Raw genomic sequence first — 27,695 nt, 5'->3', positions numbered from 1 at the left:
TTTCGAGCAAAAGTTCCCCAAGGGCTGGTTTAATTTATTTAATTACATTGTACAAGGCTTGGGTAATAGTTTTAGATCAAAGTATAAAAACCAACTTCCAGGCAAATTTGTAATATAATTCAAAGTGGTAAATTGCTAAACACTTGAACAGTTTTGCTTTATAGGACAGAATGATGCAAGGATATGGATTGCAGTGATACAGTGCAAGGGTAAGCCTTATATTAAAATCATAAATAATAAACTAAGAAAAGTAACCTGCTTAATTGTAATGGCGGCCTATGTTCCTTGAAAAGATTGTGCTACAAAACTGAATCAAATTGGTCTAGCAAGGCCCCAGGCCTTGTAAAGCATTTCTTACCCCCCTTGGTAGCTTGGATGGGGAATATGGGATTTAAATCTCGTATTTTCATAAAATAATTCAATTTCACATGATTACCTGCCTGTAATGCAGAAAGAACTATTTAATTAGTTCTAGGTCTTTCTTTATTAGGTGTGTCATGGTGATGGGTGAAGTGTTCTTGCACTTTCAGGTTGCCCCCTTTGCACACCTTGGGTGATACTTTGTTCACTCTTCCCACTTGCTTTTGTGGGATCTGCTCCTCTAGACCTCTGGATCTGTTCTCCTAGATGTGATGTTTTGTAAGAGCTTGTTTCTAGCTATTTTACTCCCACATGCCTGATTATGTTGGGCATCTGTGAGCTGTTCACTTTTAAGGTCTGTGGTTAGCAACATGAAGAAAATTACTTAAACCCAGCATCATCAAAGCAAAGCATTAATTACAAAGTGCAAGAACTAGAAAGCATGAAAAAATGTACAGGTCCAGCTCTTTCTTGCACCATCCTCTTTCTTTGCCAGCTCTTTTGCTGTACCCTTAAGCAAACTATTTTCAACTCCCTTGCTAGTAGTAGTAAACCACTTGGTTTGCACATGCCATTCTCCATGTGTTTCCTTTGTCATCAGTCAGCTTTGACTGTCACTCACAGCCCCATGTCTGATTGCTAATACAATTTCAAGGCCAAGGCTGCACTAATGGTAGTAATTTCTAAAACTTGACAAAGGAGATGTATTATGAGGGTGGAGGCAGGTGATAAATCTGAGCTGTTGTATCTGGTGTGTGCGAGTCTGACTTTTATCTGAGTTACTGTTTTGCAGTTCTTACATTAAATCTTTTGATCCACGAGGATATGCTACATCCATCAGAAGTTCTTCCAATTCATCATGCATGGTCTTATCGTGCTTTTTTAATTTTAAAAAAGTAGACCCTCAGTTTTCTTGAAGCCTTCCTCTAAATAAAGGCTCCAGGACACTTTTCCATCAGTGTTCCTAAGATCAATACCCTGCTGAAATACAATCTTTTTTCCTCTGTTTCATATTTAAAGGACAGTTGTGTTGGCTTATGTATTGATGAGCTACTTTTTCATGATTTTCGCTCCTGAATATTTGATCTGTTTGGCAATACAGCAATGTTAGGTTTTGCTCAGCTAATATAAAAGTTAGATTAATTTAAGAGCTGTCTTCCTAATGATATCTCCCACTTCAATTATGTCACCTAAATGAACTGCAAGTACGTTGAATTTAAATATTCAGATTTTTGTTCTTGAAAGCAAAAGAAGCAGCATAAACAAAAATTACATCAGATACTGATAGCTGTATCTAAAACAAACTTTATAATAGTATTAATGAAAAAGGTTAAAAATGAAGTAAAGTAGTTGAATATTGAGGAATATTGCCACACTTGGCTTTCTTTGTGGTAACTGTCAATGCAATGCTAAAATTTTTAATAAGGAGATATTAATATTTATAGCAGAACTGCTAGAGCTACAGAAGAACTTTTTTATGCTCAAGTACAGACATGTTTTTTTTCTGTTGAGGGATAAAGTGAAAAACTGAAGTGCTACTACCTGCTGCTTGGCTTCTGAGCTTGTCAGGAAATCTTCAAAATATCTTTTAGTTTTTTTGGCCATTTAACACTGAAACCATTCCCAATTAATACATCTGATGAATAGGGATGTGGAGCGGACCTGGTGTTGCATGTGGAACTGGACTAATGGTAAGTAGGGAGTCATGAATGAAGGGGAAGACTTTGGGGTATTGGAATTGGAAAATGAGGGGATTTCATAGACATAAGCACACCCATAGATAAGTGGACTTTATTGATTTCCTGGCTGTCAGAACAATGTGCCTGCTTTACAGTGCTTTTCAATGTTGCATTTGAGATACTGGAAGACGTTTGTCACTGTATTGTTTCACTCTCTTTAATTTATGTAAGGATTTTTTGCTTGATAAGGATTGTTTGCTTATTCTAATGAATGAACTCCAGCTGTTGGATTCCATATGGGTAATGATGCCAGTATAGCTCTCCCTGACAATTTGTGCCTGTTCTGTGAAAGCTGAGGATGAATCAGCATGAGAGATCTGGGAATGGGAGTCTAACATAAACCAGATGACTGTCATCTATTATTTGGGTGGCAAGGAGACACAAGAGGGAAAAAAGTTTACTTTTCAAGTAGGATGAAAGATATTAACTTCTTACATCAGTGCAGTTTGTGGCTCTAATTTGGAAAAAAATTAGTCATTTGGGAAATTCTGTCTTCAAGGGTGGATTTGGAGATGTGTACTATGGAGAAAAAATAATAGAATGGTTTGGATTGGAAGGGACCTTAAAGATCATCTAGTTCCAATGCCCTGCATGGGCAGGGACACCTCCCACTAGACCAAGTTGCTTCAAGCCCCACCCAGCCTGACCCAACTCCAAGGGATGAGGCTTCCACAGCTTCTCTGGACAACCTGGTCTGTCTTACTGCCCTCACACCTAAAGAATTTCCTCCTAACATCTAACCTAAATCTCTCCTGGTGTGGTCATAGTAGCTTCCAGTGGCTAAGGTAGTTGTGGGGAAAGGGGAAAATATATGTTAAAACAAAACAAAACAAAAAAACCCAAAACAAAACAAAACAAAACAAAAAAAAAAACAAAAAACCAAAAAGCCTCCCTGCCCCCTCCAGTCTGCCTTCAGTTGATGCCAAAATCAATGTAGTTACTTACAGATGCCTATTTGGATTTTGGAATTTCCATGCAAACTTCTGGGTCTCAGGTTAAAACCAAGAGAAATTATGTTGTATAATGTGTGTTTTAGGAGAATTAAAGAGAGACAAAAATTCTTGTGAAAATTTACCACGATGCTTCTCACTGCTTTTGAGTCTTGCCAGTATTTGAGCCACTGTTCTTTAAGAATTTAAGTTTCATGGCTTAATCTCTTTTTCGTCTCAGCCGTGAGTGTCTCCTTCAGGACACAGTCTGCTTCTGATCATTCTCATTCTGTTTTCCATCTTTCCACTTATCTTGAGCTACCCTGATTTCACCCAGCATATTTCTCAGTCAGCCCCCTTACCATGCCCTTTGTGTATTAAATATAGGCAGCATCTCTGCACTTTCAATTATTTACCATCTAAATTAATGAATCCAGTTTTCTTACACCATAGCCACGTTCTCCAAAGCATGGGTGTCTTTTAAGCATCTCTTGTCTTACTACTCTTTTCTTTCATGCAGTGGTACTACAACATACTGTTGACCCTGCTGATCATGCTGATTTATTTCTTTATGAATTCATACATGATTTCAAGCCTTGATAATAAATGGATTCCTAATGTGTCCATTGAGGTGCACATAGATGTGCATGTATGTAACTTCTAATCATCGTGTCCATAGATAGAAGGATGAACGACACAGTTACTACATTTTTCCTTACATAGGTTGTTTAAACTAATGAAGTTTCCCATGAATGAAGGATTAGTTTTATGAAATTTATAAGTTAGTGCCTGGAATATCTAATTTTCAGAGAGAAAAAAGGTCTGCTTTCAGTGTTTGTCAATGATCAGAGAGCAAGAGTTAAGAAGAATTGAAAGCATTAAATGTGTATTTTATTACATAAAACTACATAATTAGGGTGATGTAGCTACTCCAGTCTATTCTGCCTACGTATGTTTACTTTTTATAGGGCAAATTTGGCTGTGGAAAACTTTTTCTTAATTGCTTGAATTTAGAGCTGAAATATTTCATGTTCATCTGTGCTTGAGGGCAATATTTATTTTTTGAAAGCTTGAACAAGAGTGAACAGTTCAAATATTTTTGCATATAGAAATATAAGACAAAACCACTTGCCATTAAAAATGAAAAATTGTGTCAATTTAGATAAGGTATGACACTTCAAAATCTTTGTATAGACATCCTTTTAAAATCATTAGGCTTATTTGCATTAATGATCCCAAACTGTTTATTGGAAGTGTGCAATATAAATAGAACTTTGTAATTCTTATCCCTGATGACACCTTCACAACGAAAGAGGAGATCGTTCATTTTGTTGGTATAGTTGTCCTGGGTCTTTTTGTTTAGGCCTGTGAGATATTGGGTACCTTCTGTGCCTCTTAATTCACTTTCAGGCATGTTCAGTGAGCACTTCATCTGGAGATGAAGCAGGAGCAGTGATTGGATACATCTTGTAGCTCTACTTATGATAGTTGGTGTCTGAAGGCACAGTGGTGTTGAAAAGAACATGTTTGAGATAAATAGTTCAGAAGGAAAACACGGAACCATGGGCGCAGTGTTTTTTGCTGAGCAACAAGGGGAAAGAAGTCATTTTGGATGGTTTCTTAATTCAGATTTCCAAATGATATGAATATGGGGACTTCAGAAACAAGCTTTACAACCAAGCCATCTTGAAATGAGTCACATCCCCTCTGTGAGGAAGGGGAGGAGAAAGGTGATCCGTTGAGGTTTGTGTCCTACAAGATACATGTGAAGATGTAACCATAATTTGTCACGTTTCCAAAAAATCATTTGTCGAGAGACGTGAACAGAGACCTCCAAGTGTATTTTATAAAAGGAATGAGTTAGTATGTGGCTTCCTGCAGTAGTTACCATAAAGCAATTGATCTAGGATCTACCCATGTGAAATGTAATCTTAAATGGAAGCCATTGCTGGTGTGCCTCTTCTTCTAGAGTTAAAGACCAGTTGTACTGATATCTTGACACACTGAAACTGAGAAATACATTGGATTTCAAAGCTTTTGCTCTTCTCTCCCCCTTTTCTTTTTGGGTACATTTTACTTTTGTTTACTTACTTTAAGAAGATGAGGACCACATGGTTTTGAGTTTCCAGTAAAGTTCAGAATTCCAAAGAATACACAGATAGCTCAACTTCCTTGACTTCCAGAACTTTGTGTGCTTCAGTAGTGTTTGTTTCACTTTATAAAAAGGTCTTTCTCTTATGAATGTCATTGATAGATTCAAAAGATGAGTTTCAGTTTTATCTCTCTCAAGAGGACTTAGAGCTCTCAAATTTGCTTGTACAATTTAAAATAAATTTTCACCTTAGAAGTTCACAGATTCCATTCATTTTGGCTTCCAAATAGTATATAGTCTCCAGAATAGAATTAATTAGTGTTTCCTTTGAACCTTGGTGTGCACTAGAAGGACTGATTAGAAAAGCCTTTCATGGATTTTGTACTTCCTTTATCTAGGATACTGATATCCAATTTTAAGGCTCAAAAAACCCCTCTGTTCCTCATGCAGATATTCTTGTGACATGAGAACAGCTGTTACCAGACGATGTTTTGCAGCAGATATTTGTAGTAAACCAAAGAATTCACCAAGATCTTTCAAAACTCTGGCTTTCAAAAATGAAACCTCAGGTCAGAATTGCAATGCAGTTTTGAGTTTTGTGAACTTGGTACAAATACATTTTCACTGAATAGTGATTATTGCTGCTTCTTAAGGTTATGGCACCACACAAAAAGAATCCTTCACTATTATGTTTTGTTTGAAAGCAAATCAACATCATCTCCAGGAATTATTCTTTCCAGACTTTCAGTGTGCAATGAAAAATAGGATTAATTACCTTGGAACAAAGCATACACCATTAGTCATGCAATATGTAGCATTCTGCTTTTATACTGGTTACTTCTGACTTTAATTCAGATTCTTTCCCTCTGTGTAATTTGTATTTGTTTGCTTTTTTCATTGTTTTAATATTGGACGTTCTGATGGGAATACAGGAAAACTGAAATTTCTTGGTTTTTTTCTGAAGCATTCCAGAGTTTTCAATGGAAACAGCATGCTGTTAAAGGCAAATAAACATTGTGTTTCATACATTAAAAATACTGTGTGCATAATATAAACAAAGCATTTATTATCTATCTTAGCTCTTTTTTCTCTGCCCACTGTGCAAGCAAAGCAACAAGGTAAAGGTCTCTCATCCAGAGATTTAATCTTTCTTCAAAGCTTTGTAAGTAAAAGCAACCATCTGCACAGGACAGCTGTTGAAGTCCCATTCTTACAAGCATTGTATTGGTGCCAAAGTGAAGCTTCTTGCCCTAATATCATTGTGCCCTCATTAAAAATAAGCAGCCCAAACCGATTCCATGTTACCCTTGAAATCTATTAAACGATACAGTAATTCCTGTTACAACAATTGTTTTCTCTAGCCATTCTTACTGTAGAGGCTCAATGCTTGTGGTTGATTGCATATTCAGCCAAGGTCTGTTTAATAAGGAGGTTTTGTTGTTTTGGGTTTTTTTACATTTAAATTATTTTGTGTATATTGTTTTTATCAGTTAGGTCAAACAATCATGGATTCATACAATCTATGCACAAATCATGGAATGACACAACTCAAGTGATTGTTTTTTGTCGTCTCCATAATATATTTGTTCTCTCTTTCTAAATTTTAGTCTGGAAAATAGGAAATGTAAGAAATTAAAATAAGAAAAAAATACATGAAATGCCATGTGTTTTCATGAAAGAACAGACTTTTGCTAAGTGTGTGAAAAAAAACTTGTCTAGGTGTTATCAAAGAGAGCAAAAATATGAACATGAACAAAATATAACGGCAAATAATTGTTTTTAATGTAGTTGGCTGGTGTTCATTTTGAAGGCATAAGAATAATGTTCAGATACATTTAGAAAATTTTATTGATGTTTTCTTTCAGTTGCTTAATGATGCAGATGGGTTTTGAAGTACCAAGTTGGGGGGAAAGAAAAGATTATATATTTGGGTTTCTCTTTTACGATGTTTCTTTTTTTGTCCTCTTGTGTAGTATTCTTGCCTTCTCAGGTATCTGTCTTTGAAATCAATTTCAGATGTCAGGAAAAAAGTTAAAAGATGTTGGCATTAGTTGTCACAGATCAGACTAGGATGTCTCATTAAACTGAGCAAAGAGAGAGTGGGAATCACCTTTAATTTTCAGATTGATAGGTCTTTAACGTTAAACTGAATGCAATTGATTCCTTTCAGGGTAATATGTGATAATATTTACTGAAACTTAAATATTTGAAGTTATATTTCTGTCTGCCTGGTATGACTGATCATGGTTCCTTGTGTTCTCCTTTCTTAGCTGATGGCATCTTAAAGTGAACTTTCAGAACGAATATAGAACAAGTCAGGCATGCCCCTGTTGTGTTGATAATATCAACTTGACAAATGTATTCTGAATTTTGCCCACAGCCATTAAAATGGAAAGCGAAGTCGGAAGTGTTTTATGGGAGGGCTGGTTTTTTTATTGCTTGTACCAGCAAATATTGTACTGATTTTGTCAAAGGAAAACATAATTTTTATAAAGCACTTGCCCTTTTGACTCCCAACTAGAACAATATATTTTAATCCGTCACCGTGTTATTTTTACTGCTTCATTGTTTCATTTGCCCTAATTGTATTTTTCTGTTTACTTCTAGGTTGATATAAACTAAAGGCCAAAAGTCCAAACTAAATAAATAGTATGTTAGTGCTGATTTAGGTTGACTGTTTATTAATAGAACTTGTTTCCTATACATAATGAGAAATAACAAAAGGTATTGTTTAACTTCAAATACAGAATTTTAATGATTTGGTTGCATACACAGAAAAGGTCAAGTCTGGTCACAATTTTTTTGTTACATACACCATTTTTGTTAATTTTATTTATTCTTAGAATAAATTGTATTTGAAGTACACTGTAACTATGAAGTAGAAATATAGAAATCATCACATTTTGTTAGATACAATGACTTGGCAAGAAGCATGTGTAGAGAAGTGTCCTATGTAATTTAACATACGTTACTTAAATTTAGGAAGAATAACTTTTGCTGTGAGGCTCTGCTGGATTGGCATTTGTCCAATAAATGTTTCCTGTTGGTTTAATGTGTTTTCACATGAAAATGGTGTCAAAATAAGTACCTGTTGAGTATTGCTAAACAAAGAGAAAAACAACTAATTTGCTTCTTAATGAGCCAGTAATAATGTGCTAGCATTTCAGTCTATTTACTTTTAAGTCAGAGTGTCTCGCTGTGTATGTCTTTCAGCAGATCTACTCCATAAACAACTCTCTCACAATCCATGTTAGAAAAAGCCATTTTCATAAACTATATCAATAAAAGCTTTGATTGTGAAAAATGTGGGAATAGAAGCATTTATGTGATAACCCTCTAAAATAATAACTGTAGGGTATTTGGAGTGTACCACAGAAATTTAAGTCATATTTGGGTCAAATTATTTTTTTTATCTTTTTTTTGCAATTCAGATGTTAATTCCTTTAAAAATAATATCGGATGCACTACGTGCACCTGCTTCCTTCTTATTCACACTGTAGCAGGCAATAAAAGAATGGAAGTGTCCAGGAGCCTGCCCTCTGACTTCCCTTCTGGGATCACTTGGATTTCTGCTCTGCCAGAGTAGGTGCCTTCTGCATCACAATTAGAACTTGCCAATTGAGGTTTGTTTGCAGTAACATATCAGAGCAGTAATAAAGGATTACAACTGAGTCCTGGTTCAATGACCTTCTCCAAAGTAGTTAATCTATAGAAATCTGTGAGTTTGTCTGTTAAGGAAATAGCTGCAGGCTTTCATTTATTTTTTTAAATCCCCTTTTTATATTTGAGGAGCCATTTTCCAGGTATTTCTAAGGGGAAGCTATTTCTGTAATTATTTTGTACAAGTGTTTTCTGTTGTTGCAACTGGAATGTTTCCTATGTGCTTCAGGTAACTGATTTTGTTGCAAAGCTTTAGGCTGGAAAACCAGGCAGTATATATTGGCATTTTTTTGCTTCCGTATCTATACATGTGAGGAATTGCAGAGTCAGAAGAGGGAGAGAAGTAAAGATTACTTAAACCTCAAATAGCCCAGGTTGTTTTTCAGCTGGATTGGAATTAAGTGTCTGGTAAAAGGTGAAGTTAACTTTGTTGTTCTCGTCTCACCCATTGCTTCCTAAAACAAGTTAGTGCTCATGTTAGACAAAGAACTGCTCTTTGTTTAAAAATAACTTGAAGCTGCCAATCCTTTCAGAGAATGAAATTATTTCCTCTAGGGAAAAAAGAATAACATGCCTTATCTATTCAAGGAAAGCATTTAGGATGCCCTTTCCTGCTTTCTTTGTCCTGCAATAATCTGTTTTTTATAGAAGAACATTTCTGCTATCAGAATGTTTCTCTGATGGAGCCTGGTTAAAATAACCTCAGTCTGTATTGTCCTGTGATGCACTCCCAGTAAATCCATTCAATATGTCAACAGTATTTGTCCCTTTCTCCCATGGAGTTTAATAAAGGCAATTATTATGATTAATAGCTTTTAGGTTTAACAAACAGCACTGTTTTGGGTTATACATCCATCTGGTCCAGTTTCTAAATTGTCAGCTTGGTGATGTATGTGAATGTATACAGCAGAAACAGATGACTGGAGGGACTTGTGAAATGCTGCAGAGAATTAAGTCGGCAGATTGTTTCCCCAGTGAGCAATTTTATAGAACTTGTAAACCCGCCCAGGGCTTACCTCTTACAGCACACAGGAGTCCTCATCAATTGAAGTTCAGGCTTATTCCATATTCCTTTTGAATATACATCTTCATTATTGTCAGGTTGTCTCAGTTCAAAGTGAACTTTGACTCAGTTCAAAGAGTCGAGGTTTGCTCTTCATTCGTTTAGAGCTGCTGAGCAGGATTTAGCAGGACGATGTGTTTTTATTTGATTAGGCTCCAATGATCAGGTGCTTCTGAGCTGGATTGCATGAGAGCAGGATTATGATGTAGCATAATGAGTGTAACATGTAGGATTGTGGGTTGTTTTCTTCTTTGACAACTGGTGTATTATACACCAGTGAGATGGGACTAGAGTTTATGTTGTATTTATGTGCATTCTGTGTTGTACCTCTCAGCCAGTCACTCATGGGCCTCAACTGTCTTCTGACTCCCAGTTCCAAGTTGGACAGGAAGGTTACACGTGAGGAATTGCCTCATTTCAACTCAATAATAATTTCTCATCTCTTTAAGGTGACTGAGGACTTCCACCACATTCTACCAACCTCACAAAACCAAGTTTCATCTAAAGCAGTTGATACACTTTCTCTTTTATACTCCTTTTCATAACTTAGAAGAATGACTTTTGTGAAGGGAAGTCTTATGTCTGGGTGTTCAAGACAATATACCTAAACTCTGGAGACAATCTCCTGGCTTCTCTTGCATTAATTAGCAATCTCATTAAAGGTCCACAACATGCCTTCCCTAGTAAACTAAGGGTTTTCAGGTTGATTTTGGTTTAAAATTTTGGTTAAATAGAGCTTCATCTTTTTTTCAACCAGGTTTGAGGGAAGGTTTATGAATGTGGGTTTTTTTCTGTGACTTGTCACTCTTTTTCAGTTAGTCTTTAGTTCATTATTTTATAAGCATGTTAACATGACTAGATGATGGTCATTACTTCCTCCTTCTCCTGATTGTTGTCCAGAGTAATAGAGCTAATGAAGTAGAAGCCTATTTGTGCTTAATTTAATGTTGTGGTGATTCGACACAGAAGTCTCTTTATTTTTTAGTCAGGTAAATTGCACTAAAATATAATGATTACTTTAATTAGTCCCAAAGGATAGCATTCCTTTGAGTTTATATTCTTTAACCTCTTGTAGCTGTAAGAAGCCCCTCCTGATGTTAATTTTCTATGTTAAAAAAGTCTTTTTTGGTCTGTTCTGTGATTTTGACATAATATATTCTGTAATTATTACTTCAGCCCTGAAAAATCTATACTAGAAGGCAATAAATTTTCCCTTCTGTTTCAGTACATAATTATACATTCTGTATATATACACACTTCTGATAATGGGATTTAAGTCATATTTTATTGATTTGCTGTTGCTACATGTGTTGTAATAACTTTTAGTTCTTTGAAATTTCCTAATTTTAACATTCTTAATGTCTTCTCTATAAATAGCACAAATAAACAATGATAAACACTGATAAACAAATCAGTAGCACTACAAGCTGTATATCCCTTCAAGATGTTTGGGTGCATTAATAAGAGCTCTTAGAATTATCTTTAAGCAAGTGTTTCTTTTAATACATTTCATAGTGTAGTGAATGCAATCTTTGAAGTTTCTTTACAAGTTTTGCTTGTACATCCTTTGAGATTTTAAGCACGTTAACCGTGGCATGTTTGCAAATAGGAAAATAATTCTCAGTTATGCTTTTTTATCACCTAGTAGCATGGTTAGATGGAGGCCCTGTGTACTGAACATAGGAATATGGTACTTCAGTAAGAATATACTTGAAGTTTAGAAGTTGCAATTAATTGCTCCTACATCCTATGTATAGCATACCAAGAGTAAAGTAGTTCTGTGTGTAGAACAATCTGTCTATGATAACTTCAGGACTTGACATTAAAAAAAACCAACAAAAACAACAGAAAAAGACCAAACCAAACCAAAAAGCCCCTAAGCAACAGCAACAAAAACCCTTAACGCCCAAGCCCCAAAAAACCCAAACAAGTAGAAAACCTCTCAGACCTTAAAGAAGTTATAAGGTTATTTTCAAACACTATTTAAGTTCCTTCTCTGCCTAACTGGGGTTTAACCCTGTCGCCTTACAAATACATCTTTTATTTTTCCTTTATATATCCTTTTGATGTGTGTCATCCATCAACGTTAGCAAGAACAGTAAATGCATCGATCTGTTACTACACTTGGCAAGTTAAATAACATTTTATGTAGGAAGTATTGATTTATAAAATCCAGTACATGTAATTAACATTAGAACTGTCAAAAGTTGAAAACAGTATTAACTTGCTGCTTATTTATAACCCAAAGAAAATTAAATAAAATATCTCGCTTAATAAACTAACTCCTTTTTTTGCCTTGAGATATGTCAAGCGGAGTTATGTGTTCAAGAACAGTGATATGTTTCTTCCAATTCTGACAAGAAGAAATTATGTGTTTAGTCAGTATTGTTGAAAATAATTCTATAGTCTCTAGATATGTGTATTATGCCTGAGGCTGGGAAAGAATTCCAGTTGAGTAGTTCTGAAAGGGGTTTGTGTAAAAGACACAGAAATAAGTGACAACATTAGGGAAAATTAAAGTAGCCAATTTATGTCATGTTTTCAAAGAGTCTTTGATCTGGCCCTTAATTAGTCCCTGTTCTTCTGCATGAAAACATGCAGAGGTGTAGCTCCCTATTTGCATGTGCAGTGTATTAACCAGTTGTCTACACAAATTATGCAATGAGATACTTTGAGAGATGTGCAAGGATCATTTTTTGCTCCTGTTTCTGGCTTAAGCATAAACCAGGTGCCTGTTGCAGAGTTTGCTTAAGACAATGAGACTATTTCAGTTGAGTTCTGTGAACTCTGGGCTGTGCTTTGATTGCCTTTTTTTCCTACTTAGCATCAGGTAAGGATGTGAACTGTCCTGTTCATGTTCAGCATTGCATGCTTGCCACCCTTGTATTCAGCCACACCATTCCCATAGTTTGAGTTTGTTGAGGCAGGCCTTACCCAATTTATAACCCTATTTACAGATCTCAAGATTAAAGGGCAAAAAAAAGAAGAAAATTTGAAAGTACATGTAAACACAATAACAATAGCAGTAAGGAGTGGGTGGTGTTTGTTAACCAAGGTTTGTGCATGAGCCATTTCCCCTTCAGTCCCCTTCATCAAAAGAGACCTGTATTTACATCTCCCATAGATATTCATAGCTGCTTTGCCATTTAGAAATAATTTTCTCCTTGAAATAATAAATAGATGGCCTTACACGGCTTTCAAGCCTGGCAATGCTTCTGTGTGCTACTGTTTCCTCTTGCTCCACTTGTTTCTCTTCTGGTACTTCCAGACACTCGTCAGCTGTTTACCTTTTTGATTTAATGTATCTTCTACAAAACCACCAACAGAGAATGCCTCTTATACCAACGATGAACTTGTGGAAAACATATTTATACTTTTATCTTTTCTGTTCTGTTTAATGTTCTGTAGGGTTTCATCCTGTCTTCATCCTGGTGTCAGCTGGAATATTTAGTGATAGATATCAGTGTGATCAGACTGGCCCTGCAGTAGTTGGAGATTGTAAATTATGTAATAGCAACAGTAGCTTCCTTTGTGGTTAAAATAATGAAGGAAATCCTGCTATATTTGGATTCTTTCTCTGTAAAGCAGTTTTGTCTTCCACCTGCTGTGTGCTGAGATTTAAACAGTAACAACTTATTTCCTTGAGAGCTCTGGAAGTCTCGGTAAACATCACTAAATATGAAGAGAATATAAAGTGTGGAGGTTACACTTTGATAGCAAATTCAGCCCAGAGAGGTTTAAGGTTTCTCTGGACGTTTTGTTTTGGTTTGGATAGTTAATGGGTTCTCTTTTATTTGCCTGCCTTGTACACTGTTGTGCCTTTTTCTCTCAGTACATTTGTCAATTTGCTTTAAGAAAGTCTCATGAATACTTTCAAAAATAATTTTGCAGCCTTTTTTGAGGATGAGCTACAATGAACATAACCCCAGAGCATCATCTGTAGCTTCTTGATTTTTAATCTTACAGCAGATATTCCATGAAGTCATGAAACTACGAATTGTGATTGCTTTCTGATATGCAACAAACCAATTTGCCACTTGCCCTGACTCAAATGCAGTGTTACAGGAGGTCGGGAAGTGAAACTAAAACATGAGACATGGAAATTAAATGTGAAAAGGAAACCTTAGTGGGACTTCAGGTTCATACATCAGGAGTTGCTTGAGGCTCAGTTAAAATGTTATCAGAATGATACAGTTGCATGTGGGAAAATCTTTCTCAGTGTATTTGGGGAAAACCAAGTGAAGTTTGTTTAGTTTTAAATAGAGTGATGTCATTGACCACTGGTTTCTCATTCTGTCTGAATCTATGTCCTGTAAAAACTTTTTTGTGCTTCTGAGGGCCCTCTTCTCTGTTCTGAGTGTTTCTAGGAAAACTTGAGAAATCCTCAAAAGGGAATTCTTCCAGAAGTGATCCTGCAGTGATTGAAAGGATGGTCTTTAAATAGATGATGGTGTCACCGAGCAGATTTTCTGAATGCAAAGAATAGGTTTTGTTTCAGGACTTGTAAGCAACCGGTTACAAAAAGATTTTATTTTTTGTCATTAAAAAAGTCTTCTAGGTTTTGTCTGTTGTCTTGTCTCAGCAAATCGTGCAAATATATTTTGTGATCAATCCAAAGCTGCTGGGAGAGGGCTGAGAGATGTAACGGGAAATGTTTGTGTGTTAAAACAAGGCAGAAAGGTTGGAAATATTATACCAGGTTTTCCTGTAGCGAGTCATTTTGTCGTGTGCATCTCATTGTAGAAGTTTCTGAGGGAATGAATTGGGATGTTTGTTCTTGTAAACAGTAATAAGTATTAGTCAGAATCTGGGAAAAATGTTTGACCTGTTTGCCTCAAGAAATTAGGAGGTTGGAAAAACAATGGAACCTGCAGTGTTATCTGGGTAATTCTGAAACAGAACTGATGCTTCAACTAAGAAGGAAAAAAGAAGGATTTTCTTAATTAAATCTACTTGACTGTCAGTGTGAAACACTTATTCTTGCCACTTGAGACTCCTATTCTATTGAATTTTGGAAAGCTAATCATAACTATACATTACAGAATGTTTAGTTTTCCTCTTGGGATAGTGTGCAACAGGTGTGCAATCTTCAATTCAATATTTCTTCCATCCAAATCAAATATGATTGGCAATTACCCAAAAACTAACTTGCCAATTAGTTATTTGACCTATTCAAGGCAAAAAAAAGTTACCCATTGAAATCTTGTCTCCCAGTGACTGTGCATTTAAAAGAAATAAATGTCACTTATTCTAGAAATATGTAGGTTTCCTCCCAGAACTTGCTGAGTCCTAAACCAATTTAATTCCATCCCCAATTAAGCCTTTAAAAGCAATATCAATCAACCTTAGCTGTTACTGTATTTGCATTTAGAGATTATAATAGAGGTATCCAAGAAGCAGGTTATCTTTCTTATCTGTAGGAGCACAAAAATGGGTAGTGGGGGCTCATTTACTTGACTTATGATATTGAGGAAGAAAGACTGATTTAAATACAGTTGCTTCAATATTATTCCAATATAAAATCAGATAGAGTCTTTGATAAAAGTTCAGGGAATCCACTTTAAGGGAATGCTTTATGCCATTGTGTGAAAATTCTTAACCTATAGCAGTATATTTGAGAAATAACCTGATATTTTAATGAAATATATACTATGATGCATCAGTCCTTTCAAATTCAGGCTTCGAATGAGGTAGTAAAATGCAATTTAAATTTAATTGTTGTACTTGGTGATTTATGTCACACTTCCAACCAAGAAAATTTGAATCTCAAATATCCAATATTTTGGGTAGAATAGCCTTCCTGCAAATCAATACAGTTAAAGTGAGTGAATGCTCTAATGGATGTTTTACACAGTTGACAGTTTATGAATAGATAACTTTCACAGCACCTCACCAATGCATTTTTGGAGGTTTCAATTCAAAAGAAGATTGATTCAAATATATCAGAGTTCAATCTGACTTCCTGGTACATTTCCCAAGATTTACTGTATGATAATTCCAATAGTTCACCTCCACAAGAGAATACAGCTTGCATCCACAGCCAGCACATGTGTGCATGTATAGCAGGAGCTGAGATAATAAATTAAAAGGTTCTTTTGAAAAGAAAAAAAGAGAAAAATCTTTTTTTTTTTTTTTTTTTTGGTATCTAAGTTGGGAATAAGAAGAAAATGGCCCTGGCTCCCAAGAAGACTGCAGTCATCAGCTGTCAGTCCTTCCAGAGCAGCTCATCCCCAGCTGTCCCTGTGCTGAAGCATCAGCCTGTGAATGCAACAGCTGAACTTTAATCTGTTCTTGATGGGATTCTGTTGTCCACAGTTGTATCTCCTTTCTTTGGATTGCTGAAAAGATTCTTCCTGTCTTCAGTTTAGGTTTCCTGACTCTACTTTCCTTTTAAATTTAACTACACTTTTCTATCATGCATTCAATTCCCCAGGCAGATCTTCTGAAAGACTCTTTTTATGGCAGTTATCATTAACCTACCTGAAGATGGCTCACATCCCTTTTCTTGCAAAAACATTTCTAGGTTGCTGCTCTTCTCCTCAGCTGATTGCTCAGCCTCTGTGTGTAATTTATTTATTTAGTCTCATTTTCCTGGAAAATTCCTTAGAGTTATTCTGTTATTTATTTTTTTTGGCAGTGGATAGTAGCTGTAGACATGGAGATGAAAAAAGGGGGATGTGCATTCTTTGACTAGGGACTAATAAGCCAAGAACAGTAAAACAATGTGTTTTTTAATGATTCAATTGTATTTTTCTTTGGGTCTGTAAAATATTTATCTCGGCCAAAAAAATTTTCAATACCATATCTGTTGGGTGAATGGAGGGATGGAAAGAGAGCTGTTCAAATGGCATTTGTTGTTGATTAAGCTGTATTTGCTGATTGATGACCAGGTTGATCTATTTCTAATTTCCAACATTGGCTCACTTAAAAATAACTGAACAGTAGAGATGCATAACAAGGGCAAATAGGGCATCTCTTAACTTGTTATCTGCACTCACTATATTATTCCTCCTCTGAGTGTGTTCAGGACTACAGAAACTGGTTTTCTCAAGATGTGAGCATGTGATTGTACCTGCAACTGCTGGTATCCGACATTGCTGGAGGAAAAAATGCTGAGATTTTAACTGGGTCTTTGCAGTGTTTTTTCCTGTTGCAGATGATGTACTTCTCCAGGGTACAGTGACTTGCCTTTTTTCAGTAGTATAGAGGTGTTCAAGATCAAATTGCATCTTTAATTATAATATATTAATTCCTTAGGGGAAGGACAGCAAGACTACTTTCAAGATCTTGTAGCATCCTGTAGTAACTGAAAGATCTATTTAATCTGACTTTGCTTTATGTGTCCTTTAAATGTAAGCTGTTAGAGGACTAAGAATCATTAGACAGACATTGCTAATGTGTTTATCAGTGGGCGTGTTTGAGGTCCCTGAGATGGTAATCTCAGTTTCTGAAGCCATGTTCACTCATGCTATCCTAGGAGATGAGGTTCCATTGGTTAATTAGTGAGCAGCAAATCTTGGAACCTTTGTTTTCATTCCATTCAGTACGAAGCTGTACAGTCAGACTGCCTTCTCCTCCAGATTGTATTTGTGAGTCTGTGCCTGAACCAGATTTTCTGGGAGAACACAATATGAGCAAGTTCTCAGCTTTTCTGTGGTGCATCTTGTCGACTGGGGTTGGGGAGAAGCCTAAAGTAGATAACAATCATGTACATTTTGTATTTAAACGTCAACATTAATCCAAAACAAAAAGTACAGGCACTGTTGGATTGTCTTGAAACTGTATTTTGAGATAAATTCCATCTAAGCTTTGCATGTACCAAAGAAAGAAAATGGACAGGCTAACCTGGCAGCAAGATGGAATTCTTGCAGTTTAATGATGCACAAAAGCAAGGTTGATATGTTTTGAAGCAAATTTCCAGGTAGTTTTGGCATAGTCAGTCCTATTTTTTCTTGAGATTTACATAAGTCTCCACCATCCTTTTAAGGGTGCTAGTCAAGATGCTGGGGAGTTTTTAAAGCAAACTTAATGAAAATTTTAGAAGCTCTGTGTGTGTGTGTCAACAGATTGGCACCTTGTCTTTTCACTGCTCCTTGCAACTCAGATAATGTTTTTGTTTTTATTTATAAATCAGCATAGCTGAAGAGCCAGAGAGGCTGGAATTTATGAACACATTTAGCATTTAGAAGAAAGCAACAGTGTATAGCATGAATGCTTTTTTTTTTTCATAAACTGATGGATATTAATTCCAGGACTTTATTATTCCTGTTTCTAGGACTTGGACAGAATTTTTATTAGCTTTTTGCTCTGTCCTTCAAGAGAATAAACACTGAAATGCCTTCATGCTTTTGAAACCCTTGATTGGCTGAGGTTACCCCAATGGTGAGCCCTTCCTGTGTTTAATTAATGAAGTCCAAGTATCTCTCACCAATTAAATGATGCCCCTTCGTATCTTCTATCCCTTAGGCAGTTATTCCTTTCCTAACATTCTCTTTCTGAGGTGGCTTTCATTTTTCCTGCCCATTTTCCCGTTTCCCTGGGATGCTCTGTAACAACCAAACTTGTCCTTGTAGGTCTGGATTAAAATTCTGCTTCCCATTGCAGCTTAATGATGCAGAGCTCAGGGCTCAGCACCGTTTGGATCACGTGCCTGAGCAGTGAGCAGCACTGTGCTGCAGAAATGCCAAAGTCATCAAAGCTTTCCTGCTAACTCTCTTCATGGAGTCAGTATTTTATTTTCATTTCTGCTTTCAGTGAATATATGGTGAGCTCTGATTACATAATTGAATTTGATAAACTGATGGTATGTGATGGATGAGAAAGTCAGGAATAAAAGATTAGAAGATAAAATTACTTCAAGGGTTTAAGTAAACCTTCCAGAGAGCTGGGGTAATTTATAAAGCATGCCATATTCTTTATAAAAATATTCCAGTAGGTCTATTAAATTTTAGCTTCTACTAGAATTGGATTGAGTTTTGAGAATCATTTTCATGTAATACCAGCTTGATTGTGATACTTTGAATGGGAGACAGCTCTGAGTGGGTTGCAGCATCACTGGGTCTGGAATATTTATTTGAGAAGGAAATGTAGGGCTGAGTGACAGACTTGGAGGCAGCAGTCCTTGTTTTTCAAATAAATAATTTTTTCCTGGAAAGGCCTAAGTTACAAAGTGTGAGTGGATAACTCAGTGAAATAATGAAGGAGGTTATGCTGCTTGAGGCTTGAAATCACTGAAGACCAGGATCAACACATTACTCAGGTAGAGGCTTATAGTGCAGATACCAGTTTCACTCTAATCTCCCTGAACAGCTTAAGTTTCTTCAGGAAGAAATAGTCTAACAAGCTAATTTCATGAGCCTTTATCTACTTGTCATGGTTTTCAGGGGACTCAGCACTAATATGGATTTACTAATTGGACTTTGTAACACCCCCTTCCTCCAAACAGCAGCACAACTCCCTGCCTTTTGGTTTCCAGAGGAAGACTTGACACATCTAGTCTTGCAAGGGTGCAGCGTCTGTCCCATAATTCCTTTGGGAGACTCCCCAAAATATGTGTGAAGCCTCTGAAAGGATTTAACGTTTCCTCACTTGCCTGGAAATCCCTTTGTAAAAAATTGCTTTTTGGCTTTGGTAAACAAAACATTTCACACTAACCTTAAATGTTTTTTTTTATACAGTTTTAAAACGTGGGTTGATTTTACTAGTTAGGTGAAAATGGGAGTTGAGATACGACTTCTCTATGATATTTGCAGTCATTAAAACAACAAAAAAGAACCTTTGGAAAATATAACCTTAGTCACATTATAGAGAAATGTAAAAAGCATCTTTGCTTTGCCTGGGACTATCTGCTGGTTTGGAACTCTTTCTGTTTTTCATGTGTTGTCTTGTCATACCTTCCTATATATCTGATGTAAAGAAGATATTACTGATCTGCACTAGTCATTCATCAATTGATTTGAAAAACAAATTATTTAAAATGTATCAGAAAAGGGCCTTACCTCAAAATACTTTTAGGTTTGGTTTATTTGTGCAAGTGTTAGCAAGTATTGTGTTTTGGTTTTTTTTTCTGCAGAAATAACTATTTTTCTGAAGCTGAACCCTCAAAACTACGGGGACAATTTATCAATACTAATCATTTCATGTGTATGCAGCTGATGTTCAGCTTTCTAGCAAATTGCAGCAAGTAGTTTGGCAACAGTCAGCCTGGGACTCCCTGGCCACAGTCGGCTGAAGCACAGCTGCTGCCCTGGGACTGTACCAGGAGGCTGATAATGAGTCTGTGTTGCCATGTGGTCTGTTAAGTCATGAAAATTCCCTGATAAGGGGTAGAGTGAGAGATAAGGGCTCGGAGAGGCTGACATCACCAGGCCCAGCTGCATACCCATTGCAGTCCCCACCTTCTGTGGAACACTAGGGCACCTTGAAAGCTGCTGACACCCCTTGCCTTGAGCTCCTTCTTCCCTAACGTGTGTGTGGTTGCTGTCTTGTGGCTATCAGCTACTAAAGATTATACTGTGAGACCTCTGAACTGAAAAATTTTGGGCAGTCTTGAATAGTACATGAGGTCACTTCCCCATAAACTGTAAAAGACAGCTTGAACTCTCTAAACAACAAGGATAAAAATACCCGAGCTAAATCTAAAATAAGTTTCAAAAGAATGATTAGCAATTTAACTGAATGGTTAGCTGCACTGGGACAACTTTGTGGATTTAAAAAACGTATCTTGTGTATAAAATATGCACACGTATACTGCACTCCTAAAAAGCAGAGTACAGTTCTATATTTTGTATTCCATCTCTGACTTTAAATGTAACTTGTATATTTTATATATAATACACAAACATGTTAATTTTGATTATAGAAGGTATTTGTGAGCTTCTAAAAACAAGTCTGTAACTCCTACACCATTACAAGTGGAAATTTGACACACAAAGTGTGAAAACCTTCACCTTCCAGAGGGGATAAAGGGTGTGTCTCCAGCAGGTGTAGACCTGTAATAAATCTACATTTGTGTGGAGTTTTTGCAATTTACCAGTCAAGAATTTTGCTGCTTGGAGTATTTGAGCATTTGTGATCCATGGGAGAGCAAGAGTTTGAGACTGTGTGTGACCCTTGAACATTACTGAATACTCTAATTCAAAATCTGTTAGTGGTTTCAGGTAATATAATTTAGCACATTTTGTTTGGCAGTAATGTTGAAAAACACATTAATCTTGTGATTTTGTGATGTGTTTTTCCCTAAGCTCTTTTTCCTATGAAAATTCTTCATTTACCCTGAGACTTCTCCCTGCTGTGATAATAATTTCTACCCAAGATTACTCTTCTGGTTTCTATTCAAGAAATAAAAGAAATAAAAGAAAAGCTTTAAGTGGATTTAATCCTCACAGGGGAGAGGTAGGGGGTAAAAAAAGAGGCCAATAGAGCTGTTCATTGCCTGCCACAGCAGACAGTGCTGAAATTCTCATGCATAAAAAGTAAACATGAACAAAAGCTTGTCTGAGTGGGCACTTCTAAACAAGTACTAAAGATGAAGGTTATCGAGATCTGCTTCTGAAGCTAAAGCTGTTATGAATGTAACATTTTAAACCTTAACTACTGAATCTTGTTGTCTCTGTGCCATTTTGAGATGTGAGGTAAATATTGGTGGTTTATACTGTTTTGCTTCAATAGTTTACAAAAGCATTTTCCCTCTGTGTTTCAGATGATGTTGCTCCTTACTTCAAGACTGAACCCGGCTTGCCCCAGATACACTTGGAAGGAAATCGACTCATCCTTACGTGCCTTGCTGAAGGCAGCTGGCCCTTGGAATTTAAGTGGTTACACAATGACAGTGAAATAACCACCTACTCCAGTGAATACAGGTAAATAAAAGCTATCTGATAGCCTTCTCTAAGTGTAACTGCAAAAAAAACCCAAAAAAACCCACACACACCCCCCTAATCCCCAGTGCTGCAAAACGGCTTCTATGTTCTGATACCTTGACACTGTGTTTTACCATCAGAGAAGACTGGGGGTTTTTTTAAACAAATGAGATCTCTGAGAGAATCTCCTTTGCTAAAAAAGACAGTTCACTTTTCTAAATAAGGGTCCTAATGTAGAATTTTTAAGTAGCAAAAAAGCTTTTTGCTGGAAATGTAACCTGACATGGATTTGTAATCAATAACAGGCAAAACCATCCTGAGGTTAATCAGAGCTGGCTGGCCAAATATCAAAGTGTAAAACAGCCAAGTTTTGTCTCCTTTTCTTTAATGGAACCATTAACTATGCTTCCATAATGCAAATAGCAATTTCTATAACCTTCTAGAGATTTAATATTTATGCAATTTATTGGTTGCTTTCAAATTTTGTTGACATTAGGTAGTGAATTCTGAAATTGTAAGTGGTGGGTTTTTGACAGATGTGGCCCTTGTGTAACACTTGTCTTTAGGAAACCAAGCTAAATACTGCACTTTTGTAATTACATTACTTAAATTAGAGAAAAGTTATGATCTGTCACCATAGACAGAAATTACAGTATAGATTAGGATACAAATGCAGATAATTGATCTCAAGTTCTCTATTGCTATAGAAGATAGTCCATAATTACTCTTCTCAAAGATTTTAAAAATTGTTACCTAACATTAGCTCTATCTTCAATATTATTTACTCATACAGAGCAGTAGGGGGAAAAAAGTCTCTTAAATTACATTTTTAAACTTTTTTAGCTCATTTAGCACATAATGCTAAATATATGAACCTTCCTAGCAATTAAAGATATTTTGATTTAGATGAGACTGCTTAGTCCTGAGTAATTACATCTATTAGTGGCTGCTGTTTTCAAGCCTTGAGATACTCTAATACCTCAAAATGAGCCATACACACATATAAGAAAGATTTGTGGATACTTTCTAGAAAAGAAAAAAACCTCTAAGGCACAATAAATCACGGAAGGTGTGAGCCTCGCTTTGTGTAAATGCCACTTCTTTTGATCAACAACAGAGCCTGTTGTAGTTTCTTGGTAGAAGGAACTGACAACAGCTCTTAACCACAGAAGATGCTGAGGAACTAAGGCAAAGAAACTGTGTGGGAGGACAAAAACATGAACATAGGGAAAAAAAAAAAAGCAAAGGTTAAAACTCAAGCTTTGGGGATGTGCTAGTCACTGAGAGACTTAATTTCACAATGTGAAACCTGAAGAGGGATGTGATATCTTGAAACAAAGATCAGAATACCATGGCATTTCTTAAATAAGAGCACATCCCAGTGCAAAATTATGATTTTACCGTGTCTTGCAATATAAGTTGAAATTAGTGTATGGAAACAGCTTTCCCAGGCTGTATGCATATATACTCGTATACAGCACTTTATTTCTTATAATTTAATTCAGTCCAGGGAACATCAGGTCATGACACAAGCTGTATTTAATAATTTTGCCTCTGTTCTATTGTACTTGTTTCTATTTCTAATTAAAACGTCCACTTCAGAGCTGATTAAGAAGATATGAAAATACTGGTTTATAATAAAATAAGAATAAAATATCATTGATAATATTAATTTAGAAGTTGCAGCCCTATCACTGCTACAATAGCACAGTCAGAGATAAGCCAACCAGGATTTTGATTCTATAGCAATGCAAAGCTTTAAGATTCCAAAAGGATTATGTGGCACAGGTGCATTAGGATGAATGAAAGAAAGGAAAAGATTATGCTTGGACATAAAAATTCCAGTTGCAAAATTTAAACTTTGACCCCATAATAGTTTGCTTTGCAGTTCTCTTGCGTAAATGCCCTTTTAAAATGCATGGAGCTTCCCTGTGTAAGTGACTTCTGCTGCAATTTGAATCATCAATCAAAGATTTTTTGGTAATTGATATTACTTAGTGTGTCTCAGTTGAAGTAACGTCTATATTGTAACAGACTAGAAATATTCAAAGCTTATTATAACACATGGAGTGAGTAAAGAACTAATTGCAGTCTTTGCATTTTGACATTGGTGACCCTGAGTGAAGAGCTTGTCTCTGTATAACCATGCTGATTATGTGCACAGCCTGGCTTTTATAGTGACTGTGCATACCTGAGTTTGTATTAAGAATTTATAAAACAACCTTATAAATTCTTTGTGATCTGAGATGCATGCAATGAAAACAAATCAATATTGCCCACTGCAGTAGCAGTTTTTAGTTCTGTCTAGAAGTAAAGAGTCTCTAATGTTCAGGCAGTGACTTTTTTCTTTTGTTTTCTTTTGGATTAAGTTCTGGACCGTTTGTGTTCCATATTTGCTTTTGTGGCCTAGAGATACTAATTTATCTGAATTTAAAAACTTAACTATATCTAAGCAGCAGTACATTTCCCTCCCTAACTAGTCCTCAGATTATGAAATTAGTTTTTTTAACATTGGAGACTTTTCAATTTTATTATGAATAAAAAAGTTAAATCAGTTGATGCATAAGAGCTTTCTTAAAAATTTTGAATACATGACAAGTTATATGACTATCTAATCAAATGTTTTATTTTAGTTCTGTCTTCCCCATTGTGGCTATTGAAAACCTGTAGCCTATAGGTTCACTTTTAGAGCATTTAAAATGAGGGTGTAGATTTGAAATTAGAAATTAATTAGAAATTAGGTGTTTGATGCCACTTAACCCTTAATGTCTAACTCTGCAGTCCTGGTGATGGGGTATGTTATGTTCTCAAGACCTCCCTTGAAGCTTTTTTTATGCTTTTCAGTTTCCACCAGCTGAGGGAAATTTCCTCCACAGCCAGTTTCTGGTTGGCTGTACCATCCCCAATTGTCTGCTCTGACTCTCTGAAGTACTTGTGCAGACCCCCAGAAATCTTAAATAGCTTCCTGGCATCTATAAAATAAGAAGATGTTCCATCTTAAAAGTTAGAATGTAGATAAATGGAAAGAAAACTTATGTCTTGTCAATGTAAAAAATTGTATTTACCTTTGATATAGATTTGGTGGGATAAAGTCTGACTTAGAATTTAGAAAGCACTGTTTGTATCCCTTCTTGCAAATCAGAAAACAAGTAGAATGGTGAAAGCACAAGACAAAAAGCAGTACTTTGCTAGAGCAATAGAAAAACGTTCAAAAAATAATGAGACATACGAAGTGCAGAAAGACTCTTTAAAGCTCTATAGACAGAATTAGAAATTTCACAAATATCTATTTATCTCTTACCCAGGTTTGTAACTTTCAAGGTAATCTCAAATAATGTAAACATATGTTGTATCTATTTTTTTTTTTTTTTTTTTTTTTTTTGCAATTTAATTCTTCTCATTTTCCTTGCCTTACCTGCACACTGTTACCCTGTAGGTTCACTGAGAAGCCAGATGCTTAGCAAGTTTGGGCTGCTTTGGAATTGCCAGAGTAGATGGGATTTTCACTTTAAACGTTTAAAAGATTTTCTTTCCTTCAGGCTACATGCTAAGAACGTTTCCTGCTGAAACATTAATCAGTCAAAAACTGAAGTAGGACACTTCTGATCCAATTGATTTGTTTTGTCCAAGTGGCAGAAAAACTAGCTCTGCATTACTGTCTTAACACAGATGAATGCCAAAGAAATAAGCCTTTTATTTTGGCTCTATTTAATATAGACAAGCAGAGAAATAAATGTTAGCCAAGTACAATACTAAATATTTACTGGAGGAAGAAAAGCTCATGAAGTTGTAAACTATTGGTAAAATGAACTGTAAAAATAAACTTCTGAAACTATTTTTTTTAAACTTGTTGGGAATTTTTTGGCTTTTCTTCTCCCCCTGACAATCATCATCTCGGCAGAGGAGGAAATTATTTGGTAGGGTGGCTTTATGTCCTAATGATTTCTGCCTCATGCCTTGTGTTTTCACCTCTTTTCTCACTCTATTTCCTGACATGCTCATCAAGTAAAAGACAACATGACCAGCAAGTATTTGTGTGCTGATTGTTGGGTTACTGTAACTTCCCCAAATAGCACTGTTTTGAGTCTTCCTTCTTTTCCCAGTACAAATTGTCATAATCCCTGGAGAAAATGTGCTGATTGCTCCCAAGGAGGCCAAGAGTCAGCTTAGACAACAGAATTGCCTACAACTCATATATTTGGGAAGCCTGAATCTCCTAGGAATTGCAGTAGATTGCTAAAATTTGTCTCTGGTGTTGGGCTCTGTTTTAATTCACTGTATTTGGTCGCCTGACCTAATTCTTATAGTGTATTTGCTTGTAATTATGATGCAGCAATTATAGACTTAATTTAGAACTTAAACTTTCTTGTACCTCCTTTGTTTTCCTGCTGACTGATTCTGTTCAGCTCTGTACAGTGCATGGTCTGTGTGAGTGTGAAAGAGATGCTTCTTTTAGTGGAATTAAATTTTGAAGATTAAAATTAATTCATTTTATTTTTCCTTATCTTTTCATAGAGATTTTCATTAATCCCTCCATAATATCTTCAGAAGGTGATGGGGGGAATATGTACTTTGATTAATGTTTTTTTAATGCAGGATTATCTATATTATTTATGTGTTTTATTCACATGAAAACTGTGCCTATCAGCTCATTTTCATGTTGAGTAGTCAGAGTTGTATGAGGAAGGTGAGCACTAGTGGGATAAGTGACTTTCTAAGTATAGTGAAGGACAGAAGAAATACAACATACAGGGCACTGTGTCTTTTAGAATCATAGAATGGTTAAGGTATGGGAGGGACCTTAAAAGACCATCAGGTTCCAACCTCCCTGCTATGAGCTTCATCTAACCTGGCCTTAAACACCTCCAGGGGAAGAGCATCCACATCCTCCTTGGGCAACCTATTCCAGCACCTTACTACACTCATGGTGAAGAATTTATTCTTGATGTCTCACCTGAATCCCCCTCTTTCAGTTTGAAACCATTATTACACCTTGTCCTATCACTGCACTCTCTGGTGAAAAACCCCTCCCCAGCTTTCCTGTAGGCCCCTTTCAGATATTCTTCTGAGTTCCAGTGGTCTCACAGTGTAATAAACATCTCTTTTTCACTGGAGACCTTTGTTATTTCTTGCAAGTCTTCTTAATGCCTACATTCAGTCTGTAGTCTTCTTGTGAACAAAACACCAGAAGCCTTCTGCCTGAGGAATGAGGGTAGATAAAACTAAGAGAAACATCAAAGATTGTATTTCAAGGGAATTCATGGAGAACTAATTAGTATTTACCCAGTGTAGATCTTCAGTCTGAAAGATATTTTATGCTTCAAGTATTTTTTTATTTTGTTCTATATGGTACAGAAACCTTGTAGTCAAAGATCAGATATTGTGTGAGAATGCTGTTTGTAAGGAGAAAATACAATAAGCATTGGAGACAATGTGTAAAATATGAGGGGAGAAATAACAAATGCCACACAAAGTAGCATGGATGTGTCTTCAGGAAGAAGTGCACTATAATTCTGCCTTTTGTCTTGCAGATTCATCATCCCAGCTTTGCAGAGGTCTGATGCTGGTTTCTATCAGTGTGTTGTACGGAACAGGATGGGGGCTTTGCTGCAAAGAAGATCTGAAGTTCAAGTGGCATGTATGTGTGAATAGAAGTTCTTCTGGGATTCATTAGCTAACCTGTTCTTTTTGTTCATAAAAACCAGACGCAGCAATAACATTTGTTAGTTTGAAAAGTTATTAGATAGCATATTGAATACATTTTCAAATTACTGCATCATGAGAACTTTCACACTTAGTCTAGTTGTCTTGTGGGAAGCATATCAGAGCAGGGGAACATTAAATCTTTATAGTGAGCTTTGAGCTGCTCAGAGCCATCAAACCAGGATCATCTGGAGAGAGCTGTAGCACGAGAAAACTATTATACCTTTCCCTAGATATGCAGGGATTAAGAAAGGCCATATAGAACAAAAGAAACAATCGAAACATAAG

General features: G+C 36.1%; 1 protein-coding gene across 2 annotated transcripts in view; it reads left to right on the top strand.

Annotated features, from left to right (window-relative positions):
• SDK1 (sidekick cell adhesion molecule 1) overlaps positions 1 to 27,695 on the top strand; it is a 393,582-nt gene that overhangs the window by 88,766 nt on the left and 277,121 nt on the right. For both annotated transcript variants that reach the window (XM_051632376.1, XM_051632375.1), the window contains exons 2-3: positions 21,545 to 21,704; positions 27,236 to 27,342. In XM_051632376.1, the coding sequence (XP_051488336.1) occupies positions 21,545 to 21,704; positions 27,236 to 27,342 (267 nt within the window). The remainder of the gene's footprint in view (positions 1 to 21,544; positions 21,705 to 27,235; positions 27,343 to 27,695) is intronic.

Source organism: Apus apus, chromosome 14 (genome assembly GCF_020740795.1).
Source record: "Apus apus isolate bApuApu2 chromosome 14, bApuApu2.pri.cur, whole genome shotgun sequence".
Taxonomy (NCBI): Eukaryota; Metazoa; Chordata; class Aves; order Apodiformes; family Apodidae; genus Apus; species Apus apus.
Note: the sequence above shows the minus strand (reverse complement) of the source record. Positions and strands in the feature narration are given on the sequence as shown.